We start from the raw sequence: 16,324 nt of genomic DNA on the forward strand, positions 1-16,324 counted from the left end.
GACATAGTGGTGGTAGACAAACAGAAGAAGACGGCCGTAGTGATCGATGTAGCGGTTCCCAATGACAGCAATATCAGGAAGAAGGAACACGAGAAGCTGGAGAAATACCAAGGGCTCAGAGAAGAGCTGGAGAGGATGTACACAGCTGTAAGGGACAGGATTAATGAACTATAAGCTGAACTTCATCAAAGCTGAGTGTCAGCCCTGCACAAAAACAGAATCATCAGATGTTATCTTCTCTCTGTCTCAGAAAGTCCGTTAATTAGTTTCTCCTCTAAGTTAAATGACAGTTTTCGAGCTCAGTGCTGCAGCTCCTTTATACAATTTACTGACACTTTCAATGTAAAAGCTAAAGAAAAAAAAAAAGTCTAAAACTTTACTGCACTTTGTCTTCATCCAGTTACAATCGACCAATCCTCATCCAACTGAAACTACAAGCTGCACTGGTTTGGTTTGTATTCCTCTGACAGACGGGGCTCTTTACACTACACATGCTTCCCTCACACGATCTTATCAGACACTGAATAGTTTTTCATTTCTATGCAGATGATACGTTAAACGAAGTTAAACCACACATGTGTCGTGAACACATAAATGCTTGGATGACCTGTAACTCTCTGCGTCTTAATTTGGATCCAGGTGAGGCTCATGTACAGACACTCCGTGAACTGAATTCCTCCATTATCATCAATGGAGCTCCAGTGGAGAGGGTGCAGTCCTTCAAGTATCTCGGTGTCCACATCTCCTCAGACCTGACATGGTCTGCCCACATTCAGGTCCAGACCAAAAAGGCTAGGCAGCGCTTGCATCACCTACGACAACTGAGGAAGTTCAGGGTCTCTCCAAAGATCCTCAGGACTTTCTATACAGGCGGTGTGGAGAGCATCCTCACACAGAACATCACATCGTGGTTTGGGAACAGCTGTGTGAAGGACCAAAAAGCTCTCCAGAGAGTGATCCGTACAGCAGAACGCTGCTGCAGGATTGCTCTCCCCCCGCTTCAGGACACCTACACCAGGAGATGCCGGACTAGAGCAGATACTGAAGGACCCGTCCCATCCTGGCAACAAACTGTTCCAACTTCTGCAATCTGGTAGAAGGTTCTGCATCATCCGGGCAAGGACAGAGAGACTCAAGAGGAGCTTCTATCCCCAAGCCATCCGGGCCCTAAACACACACACCCGCCCTCTCACATCATCTATAACTGACTGAGACAGGACTCTCTTCCAGACACTTAAACCCAGGCACAAAGTACATTTCAAATCGTTCAATTTTAAATATGTTTATATTGTCTATTCTGCCACTCGTTCATCACTGCACGGAAAGCCTGTTGCAGATTCATCTCTTGTGGTACCTGGAAACGTTTCCCTGGTAAATGTGAACTGAGTGGCTGATGCAGTGTGAGAGTGAAAGTCGGGCTGATGTTTAATTATTCTGTTATCAAATCAGCAGTTTGAGTAAAGAACTTGTTGCCAGTTTCAGTGTAAATGAAATTCTAACGCATGTGTTACAGTCGGCATGTTTTTCTTACATGAGGCATTAAACATGTTAAATTCTACCTGTGTTTAAAACCGGTCGGAGTGGGCACGCTCTGTTTTGCGTAACTATTTTTAAATCCCGGTAGCTCTGCAACCACGTGAGCTAGCACAATAATTGTTTTTGCATGTGAAACCGGAGGAGTTGTACTTACATCTTATACCATCAGCTTGTCCTCGGTCACAGTTTCCTTCCACATATAGTTTTGCAAAAACTGCATAAAAAGCACTTGCAGCAACAAAAACATAATATTCCAGAAACACGCTTTGCTGATCCGATCAGCTGTTCGTAACACTTCCTACGTCCATCAGCGTGAACTATCGCATGTCCGCCATGACCTGCCTGAAACCGGAAGTGACGTCATTTTCACAGAAATGTAGTTTTTTACCATCAGGGCCTCATGAGCCTATACTGGTGTTTTTAAAAGTTATCTTTGACTTTATGACTTTCTGTGTGGTTTCTGGGATGCTTAGGACTCATATTGCACTGCTGGAAATAGTTTATTTTGATGCATATGCTGCTTTTTTGCAAATTTGCATTATAATATTTATTTTCGTTTTTCCTGCAGTGTATAAAAATTGTTGTATTTCAAAAATAAAACTATGAAGACACTCAAAATAAATTTCCTGTGGTGGGAAACTATTTTGTGCAACTTTTTTGTATTTACAGTTTTGAGGGATAAGCCTCTTAAATTTCTCTAACTAGAAATATATGTTAAAAAAACAAAAACAATTTTCAATTTTTTTGTAGTTTATTGCCCTTTTTTAAATTTATGTAATCACTATGCACTTAATTCATACATATTATTAAAATCTAGGCTGTAATGGTTGTATTGATGTATAGCAACTTGAAATGCTCCCAAAAATGGCTCCACAGCATGTAAACATATAATATAAGCTCTGGCGGACTTGGTTGTATGGTAGGTCTTAAAGGGTTAATCAAACTGTGCGTCTGCGTTCACACTGACATGTTCGAGTCGAGCTTCTTTGACCCACACTGCTTCACGTTTCTCAGCTCTCAGCCACAGCAGCTTTGTGTGGAGTCAGTGGCATCTTGCTGTTGTTCTTTTGTCGTGTTGTCAGAGCTAATGGCCTCTTTTCATCGTTCTCCTCCCGCCCGTGAACCCGTCACGCCTCCGAACAAACAGCCGAGTGGTTTAATTACTGCTGCCATCTTTGTTTGGGATTCACACAGAGGATGTTGGGACAGCTGGAAAATTCTCCTTCATTTCCATCTTTACTCTCACAGGGTTGCAGACAACACAGACTCACGGGGGCAGACGATCAAAAAACCTCTGAAACGGGAAAACAACGATGCAATGTGAAAGAAATCTTAACACGACTTCACAAACCTTGTTATTAAAGAGCTGCAGCTCATGCAGTCGGTTAGTGAGCTGAGAATCGGTGAATAAAGCAGTCGTATACAAAACGATCTCTATGCTGCACTATTTTATATACAGAGGCTGAGGGATCAGTGCATACAGCGGGCTGGCTGTAGCTCAGGTGGTCGAGCAGGTCACCTACTAACCACAAGGTTGGTGGTTTGATCCCAGTCTGCACGCCAAATGTCCTTGAGCAAGACGGTAACCTCCAATCTTTCTCTTTCATAATCAGTTCAGGTTTCAGTGTTAGTGCTGGCCTCTGTTCGCCGTGTTTTGTGTTTTTTCAGCCAAATAAACGTCTCGTCTCTCTTGCCTGCTTCCACACCACAAACACACCGATCTCAGCATCCTGCTCTGTCACACCAACCCTCTGCATGTCCTCCTTCACCACATCCATCAATCTCCTCTGAGGTCTTTTCCTCCTCAGCTCCATCTTAAGCATCTTTAGTCCAATATATCCACTGTCCCTCCTCTGCACATGTCCGAGCCAGCTCAGTCTCAGCCTCATGTCTCCAAGTCCTCACACTCACCTTTCCATGCTTTGCTCATTGTCAGTATAATGGAGACAAAGCAGACTTGGACATGATGGAGCCATCAGTGTCAGGTGCATGCTGTCCAGTTTCTTTACTATCACTTCAAATATTTGTCATGTTTGCTTTGTGTCATTGCGAGACTTCCTGATGGACTCATGGCTCGCACTAGCTGGTGAAGAGATTTGATGTTTTAGGATGTAAAAAAATATCCAAATATAAACCAGTTTGATAGAAATGAGGGCGATCGTGGCTCAAGAGTTGGGAGTTCGTCTTGTAATCAGAAGGTTGCCAGTTCGAGCCCCGGGCAAGACTTGGGCAAGACACTTCACCCGTTGCCTACTGGTGGTGGTCAGAGGGCCCGGTGGCGCCAGTGTCCGGCAGCCTCGCCTCTGTCAGTGGGTGGCTGTGGCTACAATGTAGCTGCCATCACCAGTGTGTGAATGGGTGGATGACTGGATGTGTAAAGCGCTTTACAAATACAGGCCATTTACCAAATGATATAAAACACTTGTAAAGCATGGATGAGGCACAGGATTAAATATTTTTGTGGTTGTACTGTGATAATTTTGGATGGCTGCAGGTAAATACTTATAGATTAATCTGTAAAGATCTATGTATTAGTATAACATGAGTCTTTACAGCATATATGCATATCTTACATTCTATAATCAGAACTAATAAAGATAACAGATGAGCTGGACGGGGGTAGGAGTTGATAAGCAGCTGCTTCCTCCGACTCCTTTTTGAACAGGAAATGGTTTTTTATATATTCCAGGTGAATTTGATGTCTTCAATAAAGTCACAGCAGATGGCCCCGCCCCTCCCTGAGCCCGGTTCTGCTGGAGGTTTCTTCCTGTTAAAAGGGAGTTTTTCCTTCCCACTGTCGCCAAAGTGCTGCTCATAGGGGGTCATATGATTGTTGGGTTTCTCTGTATTATGGTGGAGCTTTTACCTGACAGTATAAAGCACCTTGTGGTAACTGTTGTTGTGATTTGGTGCTATATAAATAAAGTTAAATTGAATTAAACGATTTGATTAATTGGTTGAATGAATAAAATATTTTAAATGCATTAAAAAAGTTGCATTGAACACATTAAACAGATTCACTGAAAATACTGAGACACTCGAAGCTTACTGATAAAACTTTATTATAAGTCAGTTTTTCATTGTTTTGCACACAATACTGCATGTTAACACAACACTAAGTCATGTGACTCAACACCTGTCCCCCACCTGCTCCTTGATCGACAGCAGAAATCAAAGTGTCTTAAAAAATCCTCGCTAAATGAAGCGGTGCCTGTGCAGCAGCTCAAGTTTATGAGGAGCAAACATGTAAAGCACACGCAAGCTGAGCTGTCACTGCTTCATGTTCCAGCTCGTGTACAACATGATAATTGTGCACATTTACTAATAAAAACACTTTGATTGTGTAAATATCCTTACATTAAAATTCAATTAGAGAGGTGTAGTTTGGTTCTTACACAGAAAGCAACACGTGTGCTTTCAGTCACAGTAAAATGTTCAAAAATAAATGATTTCATCATTTTCTAATATTAGATTTAAAGGTTTTCAGTTAAAATTAGCCAAAAAAGTAAAAATGTTAATGTTCATCATCACTATCAGCAGGTTAGCACATCACTGTCAGAAACTAAACGATACACAGTAGCTGCTTTTGGCCTCATTGGTACTTTTAAATGGATTTTCCTGTTATTACTGTGCAACTACCTGCTGTCAGTGCCGAGCTTTGCTTGGTTAGTCTGTGGTGTTATATTATTTAATAACTCAGTTATTACCATGTTGTTCATGAGCTGCATGCAGAGATCTGTGAAAACCTGCTGAATGAACATATGTGTAAAAACGTAGGTTTAAGTTATCATACACGGCTGTTTGGACACTTCTGATCCCTCTGAAGGATTTCACTAACCAACACCAAGACGTATATCTGTGACCGTGTCCTACAAACGTTTGGATGCTTCAGTAATTTGCAATAAACCTAAAAGAAAACAAGCTTTTGTCTTCATTTCTTTAAACACGAAGACAAACGGACAGGTGTTGTGACACAACGTGACCAAAATCTATCACCAGAATCTAGAAACGTCTCCAAAGATGCTCCATTTGTGCTTTTCAATCTACTCACACATTGTCGTTTACATGTGAACATGCTTGAGAGTAGAACAGCCCCATCACTGGGCACACTGTAAACAGAATTATTACTCATATTATTCACTACCAGGAAACAGAAACCACACGGACCGCACAGTCCTGCATGGAGATTTGCATGCAAAACAACAGTTCATGCATCTGCCTGACCCGGAGATAAAAACGGTGGAGGATGCAGACGTCTGTGAAGGCAGCGCACTCTGGCAGAGATCCAAAATGCTTTACTACATACGAACCTTACGAAATTTAGCAAAATCTCAATAAACTCTTATAAAAACAAATGAGGTGGGGGTGGGGTCGTACATTCCTTCATCGACTGGTTCCCCGCCCGTCATGCTGTCTGCAGGGAAGCAGCGTTTAATTGGTCAGAGTTGCTCGTTTGTGTGCTTTTCCATCTTAAATACTCCTGAACGCTACAGTCTGCTCAGCCTGCCGACCCTGCATGCACAGCGGATGCTGAAGGTGCTACGTTTGCAGTTTCCGGTGTGTACGTTGGGATGTGATGAATTCCTTCCTGACCTTCATGCTGTTCTTCCCTTTTGGGAATAACCCAGTTCTCAACCATTTTCCCTTTTATTTCTGCTGCAGGTCTAAATGAATGTTGTTTCCACCCACAAAATGCCCCAGTTTGAGGGGGAACATCGTTTTTTATGATCAGATAAAGCTAAACGATGAGATCCAGGCTTCGTTACACGTTTTTGTTGTCGTCTTTTTGCAATGCTATGCGCCAAAAAAAGATAAATCAATGGATACACTGACAAAACTCGCTAAATTAAAGTTTAGTTTGTCGAGCAGTTCCTTTTTAATGCCATGCTGGACTTAAAGTATCCATAATTTCCCTCAGCTCAGCTCCACGGGTCACATCTCAGTGTTGCAGTAACAGGACCAAAACATTTTCACTAAACAGACACCAAGTTGTTTAATACTAGCAGTTTGCACAACATAGACAGGTCATGCTATTCTCTATAATCATTGGCTGTGACGGCCTCCAATCAAAAAGGTTCTTTACTCCATCGAATAAAAAAAATACGGTGAAATCTGGCCAATCAGCTGTTCAAAGCAGCGTCCCTGGACGTTATGTTCCAATCACTTTCAGTTGTGTGTCTGTGGCGTGTGCTGAGTCTACTGAGCCAAAAAGGTGTTCGAATCATTTCAGGTCCCGGGTGAAATCACAGCTGTGAATGTGACTGCTGCTTGAACAGGACGTGCAGAGAGATGACCCTGAAGAACAGATTGGCCAATGAAACGAGCCTGTTTGATTCTTTAGATTCCACCTCACACTCCACAAAAGCTCGCTGGGAGTTTTCTTTGTAGCCTTGAGCAAAAATGCTGATGTGAACAGATCAGGTTTAGTCTTTAGGGAGAATTATAACTTAAATAGGCAGCGGTAACAAGTATTTATAGCAGAAAGTTTCTCCTGACAAGATCATCCAATGACACGATGCTAACTAAAACTCATGTAATCCAAACGGCGTCTCTCTTGTTTGTGTTTTGAACCAAACTAACGTCGAGGTTTTCCCAGCTACAAAACAGGCTTCCGTTATGTTAGCAGGCCAATCCTGACCCTAACAGACGGAGGTTTGCACAAAGCAGTCGACCTGAACAGACGCCAACAGAGAAAGAAGACAACCAGCAGCAGCAGGATGGTGTGCGGTTGGTTATACCGACCGATTAACATCAAAGAGCAGCAATATAATAAGAAGACTGCTCCACGGCTAACGCAGCTAAATAATTAGTAGCTCTGCATCAGACTGGAAGCCGTGTTTCTTCTTATTGCACCCAAAATAAAAGCAGGTCTAAATAAAGACTTTGGCCACGATTTTCATAAAAGTGGAACAAGCAGCTGATGCATCAGCAGGTTTTCTATTAACTTGTAAACAGCTCCACTTTTCCTTTAACTTCTGCTCCTTTTCCCTCCTCAGGCAGTGATCGTGATGACGGATGATAGCATGCACCCTCAGGTAGATGACTGTATCGGTAAAAACGAGACCTGACCTGGTTCAGATCGGTGAAACTTAGACCCAGTCGACTCACAACTTCTACCCCAGAGACTGACGTCGTCTGCTCGGGTCTAAAGTAAGCCACGTTGTAATGATAGGACACTGCAGGTAGCACCTTCATCATCCGCATTAACAAAGAACAAAAGACAGTAAACATTTTTCTCAGGTTGTGCTGTCCAGCGGCAGCTGTGGCAGTAGGCTCATGGACCAAACGGCCTGGAAGACTGGTACTGGCTGGGCACTTTGGGCTTGATGCCCTTGCTGTTGTAGTAGTCAACCACCTGGTTGGGCACTTCTGCTAGCACGCTCTTAGCCAGAGCGGCTGGAGACGCCTGAGGAGGAGAGAGCAGAGCCGTCAGTTAAAACACAGAGTGCAGAGGAAAGAGTTGATCTTTAAATGTTCATAAAACTGCAGCTCAACACCTGCAAACCCCAACAACAGAATAGCTGCCATTTTGCACACATCTTTTGGAAAATGTAAAATTATTAGTAACACACACTCGGATTAATGGAATAAAAACACAAGCAGCGACCTCGAAGGAAAAACTGGTAACGGTTCAGTGATTGTACTAAATTTGCTTCACATTTGGTGGCTGTAAGCAGCTGCAGGAACCTACCGGCTGCCTAGAGCGACCACTTGTGATTGCACGGGTCAGTGATGATGGCTTCCTGTCTCCCAGCTGTCAGACTGCCTCTCAGACGGATTCACAAAGACTTGCCAATAACTGAAGTCTAATTTATAAAAGATTGCAATTAATCTGAGTCAGTCTATGATGATGAATCTCTTTGCAAGAGGAGACTCACTCATTTGGTTGCAGACTAGTTGCTGACTGGTTGCAGGCTGGTTGCTTGCTGGTTGCAGACTGGTTGCTGACTGGTTGCAGACTGGTTGCTGACTGGTTGCAGACTGGTTGCAGACTGGTTGCAGACTAGTTGCAGACTGGTTGCTGACTGGTTGCAGACTAGTTGCAGACTGGTTGCTGACTAGTTGCTGACTGGTTGCTGACTGGTTGCAGACTGGTTGCACTCCTGTATAAAAGCAAGTTGCTGAGGGTTTTCTTTGCAACCACTTTCTGAATCTGTCTGACTCTGTCTTATCGCTCTGTTGCACACAGTTGCAGTAACTTTGGTCGTGGCGTGGTCTCAGTGTTTTCCTCAGTGCGAGAGTGGCGTAAAAGCAGCAGCATAAATAAACCAGACCCTCAAATCCGAGCATGTTTATGGGCTGCAGATGGAATTTAATCTGATGTTGTGTTGTGTGGAAGCTAGAACAACTTAAGACACGGTCTTTAAATTTCATTTCAGCGTCTTCCCCTTGGAAAAAATCCCAGACAGCGGTAATTGTTTGAAGCAGCGTCAGTCGCAGCCTCTCGTCTCTGCCTCTCGTCTCTGCCTCGTTCTGCTGCTGTCAAATAAAAATTGCTTCTCTTGGGGTCCAAAGACAGAAACTCTCACTCATCACAGATTAAATGCAGGAGAATGAATCTTCCCAACGAGTCCGAACTGTGAATCTGTCGTACTGTACTGTCACTTCACTCAGACTGAAAATTCATTCGAGTGAAATAAAGAATTTTCCACTTGAGATTGTCCGGCAGATTGTCCCCATTTCCCTTGTTATAAGGTGAAAACAGATTTTTTCAACAACTTCACAGCCTCTCCTCTCGTCCTCCTCCACTTCCAATATGCTCCGATCATGAATTTAAATCACTTCCTCCTCTCGGTTTATTGCTTTCCATCACTTCCCTATCGTCCGCTGTTATTTTAGGGTCACATGCAATTATATTTAAACACTGCATCTCCCATCAACAAGAGAGTTTTCAAATGAACACACCATCTGGTGCTCTAATTAGAGGTCTGTAACTGCTGAACAACAGAGAAAGTGTTTCTAATAATTTACACAAACATGCTTCATAATAACAAACACAGAAAAAGCGAGGTTAAAGGTTTGTACACATCAGTGAAGATGTGAGAAAAACAAATAATATCTTATGGGTAAAAATATATGCAATTAAATTTTTATTATAGAGCGACGGCGACAAGTCATTGTTCAGGTCTTCATTTTGACCCACTCTTCTTTACAGCTTCAGGTCTTTGGTTCTGCAGCATTATTCATGCACAGCTCTCTGAGCTCTGGACCGTTACAGAGCCTTTGCTCTAATTAGAGGTCTGTAACTGCTGAACAACACAGAAAGTGTTTCTAATAATTTACACAAACATGCTTCATAATAACAAACACAGAAAAAGTGAGGTTAAAGGTTTGTAAACATCAGTGAAGATGTGAGAAAAACATAAATAATCTCTTATGGGTAAAAATATATGTATATATACACTCTTCTTTACAGCTTCAGGTCTTTGGTTCTGCAGCATTATTCATGCACAGCTCTCTGAGCTCTGGACTCTGGACCGTTACAGAGCCTTCATTCGTTTCTTTCGCCGCTGTGCTCGGGGTCATTGTCCTGTTCATGACCCAGTTTGGGCCGAGCTTTGGCCATGGGACAGTTCATGGAGACTCAGTGACTGCAAGGGGATGAAACCCTCATTGCTCCATCACCGTGCCAACAGGTGATACAACGTGTTTGTCCTGATATGACGTGTTTGATTTACCCACACATGCTGCACGTGATGAACAAACATTTGTTCCAGACGTCTCCAGAGGCTTTGCAAACCTGATGCTGCAGTGTTCCTTTTGGAGAGATGTTTTCTCTTCCAAACAAGCCACACTTGTTCAGTCGTCTTCTAATTGTTCTGTCATGAACTTTGACCTTTAACAGGTGACCTGAGGCGTGGAGTCTGAGCATTGCATTGTGCTAACAAACCTGAATCCTTCAGAACTGCAAAGTGCCCAAACGTCTACATTTATACAGGCGCTCACGGCTGCTGATTCCTCTGGAGTTTCCACATGACTCTAAAAACCAACCGGTCACAGAGGAGTTACACGTGTTCACCATAACCGGTTATTATGTGTTAGTTTAACGAGCACGTTCGCTGTGTGAGTGTGACGTTGCTCTGACACGGTACGGTTTTCGAGCACGATGGACTCACGTGTTTGAAGTTGCGGAAGGGGACGAACTGAACGATGTCCCGGAGGACGGGCTCTCCTTTGGGTGAGCGCAGGATCCCGTCGTCGCCGTCCAGCATCTGCATGTCGCTGAAGTCGGCGTTCCCGACCCCAACGATGATGATGGACATGGGGAGGTGGGAAGCCTGAACGATGGCCTCCCTCGTGTCGGCCATGTCGGTGATGACGCCGTCTGTCAGGATCAGCAGGATGAAGTATTGCTGGAGGATTGAACATGAAGAGACAGTCAGACCAGCTCCTGCGGCCAGAACTATCAGTTTAAATCCAGCAGGTTTTAAAAGAAGCAGTGGCAGCATTTCAATTATATATGTGTGTGTGTGTGTGTGTGTTTCTGTAGTGTGGCTGAAAGTGGATGAAGAGAAACCGGTGAAGAAATCCCAGCGGAGTCATTACAGCAGCCTTGTTAGCGACCGAGCCGGCGTCTCAAAGCCTTTTCTTCCTGTTTCTAATTGCACGATCTTTAAACTGTCCTCTGTGAGGAGTGTTTGTCATAAAAGTCGGGTTCATTTTATTATTAATAGGCTTTTATTTGAAGATCAAACAATAACTGAAAGTGTTGAATTGCCTGCCTGCTCAAATCTGCCCTCTTGGCCGGCAGCCTTTCCCTGAGCTCGGTGTTTTGATGGGTAGCTCAGGGTGAAGCTTTGAAGTGTAGTTTCTGGTTGCAGTTAAGGACGCTCTCTCCTCGGCCTTTAAATACAATCATTTTGTCAAAAGTCATCAGCCACGGTTTGTGGTGGTGACAGCACTGGTCCTGACCCGTTTGCCTCGTGTTTCCATGCAGCAGCAACTCTTTTGCACCATTTTTCAAGCAGCATGGCTAATATTTGAATCTAAACTACGATCTTTTTCTAAATCTAACCAAAGATCAGTAAAACAAACACATCTCCCACAGGACACATGATTACTGTGTGCACAGTGACTTCCTTTCTGAGGCAGCGCTGTGTGCTCTCGGGATAATATTCCCGTGGTACACAAAGAGACACTGTGCATATTCCTGAGACACTTTGGATTACTGGCAGAGTTCACGAGAAAGAGAAGAGGTATGAAAAAGGTTTCCTGTCTGAAAACTTTATTGGAACATGAAACTAGATCGCGTCTCACCATGGCCTCTTTGGTGTGCACCTCCTGCGAGGCAGACTTGGCGACTTTCTGGATGATGGGGGCGATGTTGGTGGGGCCGTAGAGCTGCAGCTTTGGTAGGCAGGCCTGATACGCCTCTACCACACCCTGGATGCCTGACAGGACACAAAAACAATCAGACAGGCTGGTTCCTAAAAACTAGAACCAGACAAAGCCAGAGCAGTCTTGGGTTTGGTTACCAGTAGGGATGGGTACCGGTATCTGGTGCCATCATGGCACCGGTTCTGACATAAACGGTAGTAACCAGACCGAAAAGCAGCGCACATTTCTGTGCTTTTTTTCCCTGAGCTGTGATGACTTTAGATTCCAGCCAATCATTTTACGTTTCCGAGGATAGTAGGCGGGTCCAGGTACGTACGTTCTTTTAGAGCAGAGCTACAGATTAAAAATGCCCAAGGCGAAGCGGTCAAAGTCTGGCTGCACTTCACAGCAAAAGATGCAAACTCAGCAGCTGCAACAAGTGCTTTAAGCTGATACTGTGATACTGTCAAAGGAGGTAACACCTCGAATCTGATGAAACACCTGGCGACGCATAGCGTTTTTTAAAAGCCGAGAAAAGCGCCGTATTTGATAGCTTGCTGCGAGACCTCACACCGAGCACATCTACTGCGGGTGTGGTGCCTGTTATCGACCCGGAGTTAGCAACATCCCCCAAAAACCCGAAGAGGAGAGTCCTGGCCCCTAGCCCTGCCAGTGTAGCAGAAATGATGAGGATGATGATGCAGCAGCAGCCGTTCTTCTCTGCGTGAGTAGCTTAATGTTGTTCGTGTGTAATTTACGTTGAGTAGGCTAACCACGTTATTACATTAATGCATGTAAGGTGAACTAGCAAACACCGTCGTAGCTACATGCAGCTGTCTTCTTGTTTGATGGCAGATACTCCCTTCACCCTGGACAAAAAGGCTAAAATGACCAAAGAAAAAGTGGAAAACAGTTAAACATGAGAGGTTTTTGGACAAAGTTTGTTTTTTTCCATTGTTTAAGCTGCTTCCAGCCAAGAGTGATGCCATATATGCCCCATAGCTGCAGAAAAGGCTAACATTGTTATCTTTTTACAAAAAAACAGTTAAACATGAGAGGTTTTTGGACAAAGTTTGTGTTCTCCATTCTTTAAGCACCGGTTCGAGCACCGGTGTGGTACTGGTATCGGATAAAACCTAAACGATACCCATCCCTAGTTACCAGTTGTTCTTGACAGTAAATCTCGTCTCTACCTGATGATTCTCTGTCGTAGAACGAGCGTTTCTACCTGTAGATCCACAGCTGTGCACACCTCTTCATTCAGCATTTTAATCAAACTTCTTATAAAGCAGAGATCACCAGCTTTGAATCAGAACAAGCTGCTGTTTGTTCTATTAACAGGTGAAAACGTCTGTTTGTTTGTCCAGTTTTGGGGGATTCAGAGCTTTTAACTGTGGATGATTCGTGCGTGATAATATAACACGTTGGGAGCATGATTGCTCTTCTCCTGATAAAGCCGACAGTGGATGGTGTTCCCTGTACCTTTAGTGGTTTTCCCACGAGTAGCAGCTCACTAATCACATCCACACCCAGTAGTTTTGTTCAGTGAGCAGGCAGGAAGCCGCTCGGTCCATGAAGAGCTTCAGGTTTCTGCGCCCGAGTGATGCACCTGTACACTGGATCACCGTTAACCATGCTAGCTAGCGTTAGCTGCACCTTCGTGGTCACTTGATCACATGTGAAGTTATTTTAGAGCTTCAAAAATTAATTCTACTTTGAGTTTTAAATATTAATTTTTGGGCAGTTTTGTCTTTTATAACCTTTGTATAAAGATTCACTTCTGTATCTTTACATTTGTGCTTTTATGTGTTTCATGATTTCATTTTTTTATCATTATTATTAAATTTACTGATGATTTATGTTTGTTTCTTGCTCCGCCTCTCTCTGCGTTAGTGTCGCTGCTGCTCTGTGTTTTTGGTGACGTGTCCCTGACGAAGCGTCGCTGTCGTGCCTGAAGCTCGTTCGTTACACGCCACGCTTTGGTCCGAGCGCCTTTCATCCCGAGCTTTTATCTGCTGTAAGTGATTACACTTCAGTCTCTATTCATCACAGTCTGACGGTCTCAGGTCATCTCGGTGATAGAAATCCATCACGTCTGTGAGACGAGCTTTATATTTAAACCTGTCAGTGATTTTATTCAAACAAAACGACAAAAACGACACTTTTCTAATTAAATCGAAACTCTGCATGTGTTAACTTGGCCTAACTTCATACACTGGGGGGCGCTGCAGAGAGAGGAACCGGTACATAACTTATGTTTATACATTTAATGTCACGAGTGTCTCCTTCTGTTTCTTGGACGTACGAGGTCTGTGAGGCTCCACGGTCCGTCTCTCCGGGTCCTTTCAGAGGCATCCCAGCATGCCCGGAGGCAACGCTGTGATTTACTGTCTGAAGGTCATCAGGAAGACGCACTCAGACTTAATTAAGAGCGTCGGGGTTGAAGTGTCTCTGAGCTGATCGATGACCTTTAGCAGAGTGCGAGAGGCCTTTATCTAAACACCGTCTGCCTGTCTCCCCTCAAAACCAGGAGGAAACAGCTGTGAGGTCAGAGCAGCAACTCCAGCTGTCAACATCTGTACGTCTGCCTAAAGCAACAGCTCCGATAAAATGACTATTTACACTTTTCCATTTAAGAAGAACGTCACAATGTAACACTTGTCAATGTTTTAGCTGTCGGGAAGTTTTCTTTTTTGTTTCTTCTCTGCCGCGTCCGCCATCTTCGTGCTAAAACTGGTTCCTGATTGGCCCAAAGCTGTCGGGTTGCCTGCATCTCACCTACGAGGCGCCACAGGCCCAGACCACCTCCACGGCTCCACTCTGAGCCCCGCCCATGTGACTCAACTCCTCCCCCGTCCCTATGGGAGAGTCCAGACCCCCTACAGAGGATACTCAGTTATACCAAGTCCTCTTTGTTTCAGTCACTACGTAGAGATCGAGGAACATCGAGCACGGCATCGACAGCAAACGCATCACAGCCAACCAAGGTTATCATCGTTAACGAAAACTAACGAAATAACGAAAACTAGAAGTGAAAAAACATTTTTGTCAACAGAAATAAAAATAAAAACAAAAAAAGGAAAACTAACTAAAACTATAATGAGTGTTCACAAAACTAACTAAAATTAACTGAATTTATAGCAAAAATGTGTTTAGTTTTCATTGATGTGTGCGTGTCATACAAGAGTCAAAGGTGAAAATGAAGTTTAGTTTCCAGGTATTTTTCTTGCTGTGTCTCATTATGCCAGCAGGTGGCAGCACGTTAGTCGAGTCGTCTGTGTCGCTGCTCCGTCCACGCGCAGAATCATGTCAGGAAAAGTCGGGAGCCAGAGTCCAATTTGGGATTACTTTGAATATGACTGTGTTTTGGATAAAGCAAGTGTCTTGTAGTGGAAACAGACAAATTATGAGGGACATTTCTAAAGGGAAAAAAATCCCACAAACCTTAAAGTGCACTTGAAAAGCTCACACAAGAAGGCTAACCTAGCTTAGCTTGAGAAGGTAAGGGAGCTCACTCAACCCTCATCCCCAGAAAACAGAAGCTAACCCCAGGCAAGGCAGCGTGATGCATCCCGAGACAACAGGACGGGGATATCTACACAACTGTGTGAGTCAATTACCTTCAAAAAGTTTATCAATTCACTTGAACCAAAATTACGAACACCCGGTGCTGCGAGAGTTAATAGTCTCATTGGGGCCAAGATATACATTTTATAGTTGCCTGGTATCAATGGTTGTTCATCTGCCTTTATTTATTTATTTAAAGAACCCATAGGTGGGAATGTGAGTTGTCTGTCTCTGCGTGTTAGCCCTGCGACAGACAGGCGACCTGTCCAGGGTGCAGTATGGTAGCTGGAATAGCAACATACCCAAGGATGAGCAGAATGACTGACATGATGAAACTGGGATTTTGTTACACTTAATTATTGCAAACACGACTAAAACTATAACTGAAACTAATCAAAACTAAACTGAAACTAAGGATTTTCAAAAAAATAAAAACTAAACTAGCAAACAATTGGTAAAAACTAATTAAAACTGATATAAAATTGAAAATCTGAAGTCAAAACTAAATAAAAATAAAAACTAATGAAAATTGCAAAACTATTAAAACCCTGCTGCCAACGCTGCTCGTCTGTCAGCTTCCCCTGCTGGAGGCTCCGCCTTTACAAAAATGTTCGAATTATATTAATGATGTTTCTCAATCATCCATGACTGCTTACAGAACACGTTTTCTTTCTTTGTGTGTGTTTGAGTGAACGATGCACTCTATGCAGTCATCATAGTCAGGATGTTTTTCATCTTTGTTGGCAGCGTTGGGTAAAAGGAAAATATCTGTCATGTGCAGCTTTGGAGGAGATTTATTTATACAAAGACACTGAGTTAGACTGCCAGTGTTAGTACACGAGGTGAGTCACAAAGAGGTGCACACTGCTGAACCATCATATATTTTACACTTTAATCAGGAACG

The 16,324-nt window shown here is 43.5% G+C and overlaps 1 protein-coding gene across 2 annotated transcripts in view; it reads right to left on the bottom strand.

Annotated features, from left to right (window-relative positions):
* Positions 1-4,581: 4,581 nt before the first annotated feature.
* cpne4a (copine IVa) overlaps positions 4,582-16,324 on the bottom strand; it is a 95,388-nt gene continuing 83,645 nt past the window's right edge. For both annotated transcript variants that reach the window (XM_087848581.1, XM_087848582.1), the window contains 3 exons: positions 11,794-11,927; positions 10,653-10,889; positions 4,582-7,942 (listed from right to left, as the gene is read on the bottom strand). In XM_087848581.1, the coding sequence (XP_087704707.1) occupies positions 7,811-7,942; positions 10,653-10,889; positions 11,794-11,927 (503 nt within the window). In that variant the 3' untranslated portion in view covers positions 4,582-7,810. The remainder of the gene's footprint in view (positions 7,943-10,652; positions 10,890-11,793; positions 11,928-16,324) is intronic.

This window comes from Neolamprologus brichardi, chromosome 11 (genome assembly GCF_056152115.1).
Source record: "Neolamprologus brichardi isolate AB-2024 chromosome 11, ASM5615211v1, whole genome shotgun sequence".
NCBI lineage: Eukaryota > Metazoa > Chordata > Actinopteri > Cichliformes > Cichlidae > Neolamprologus > Neolamprologus brichardi.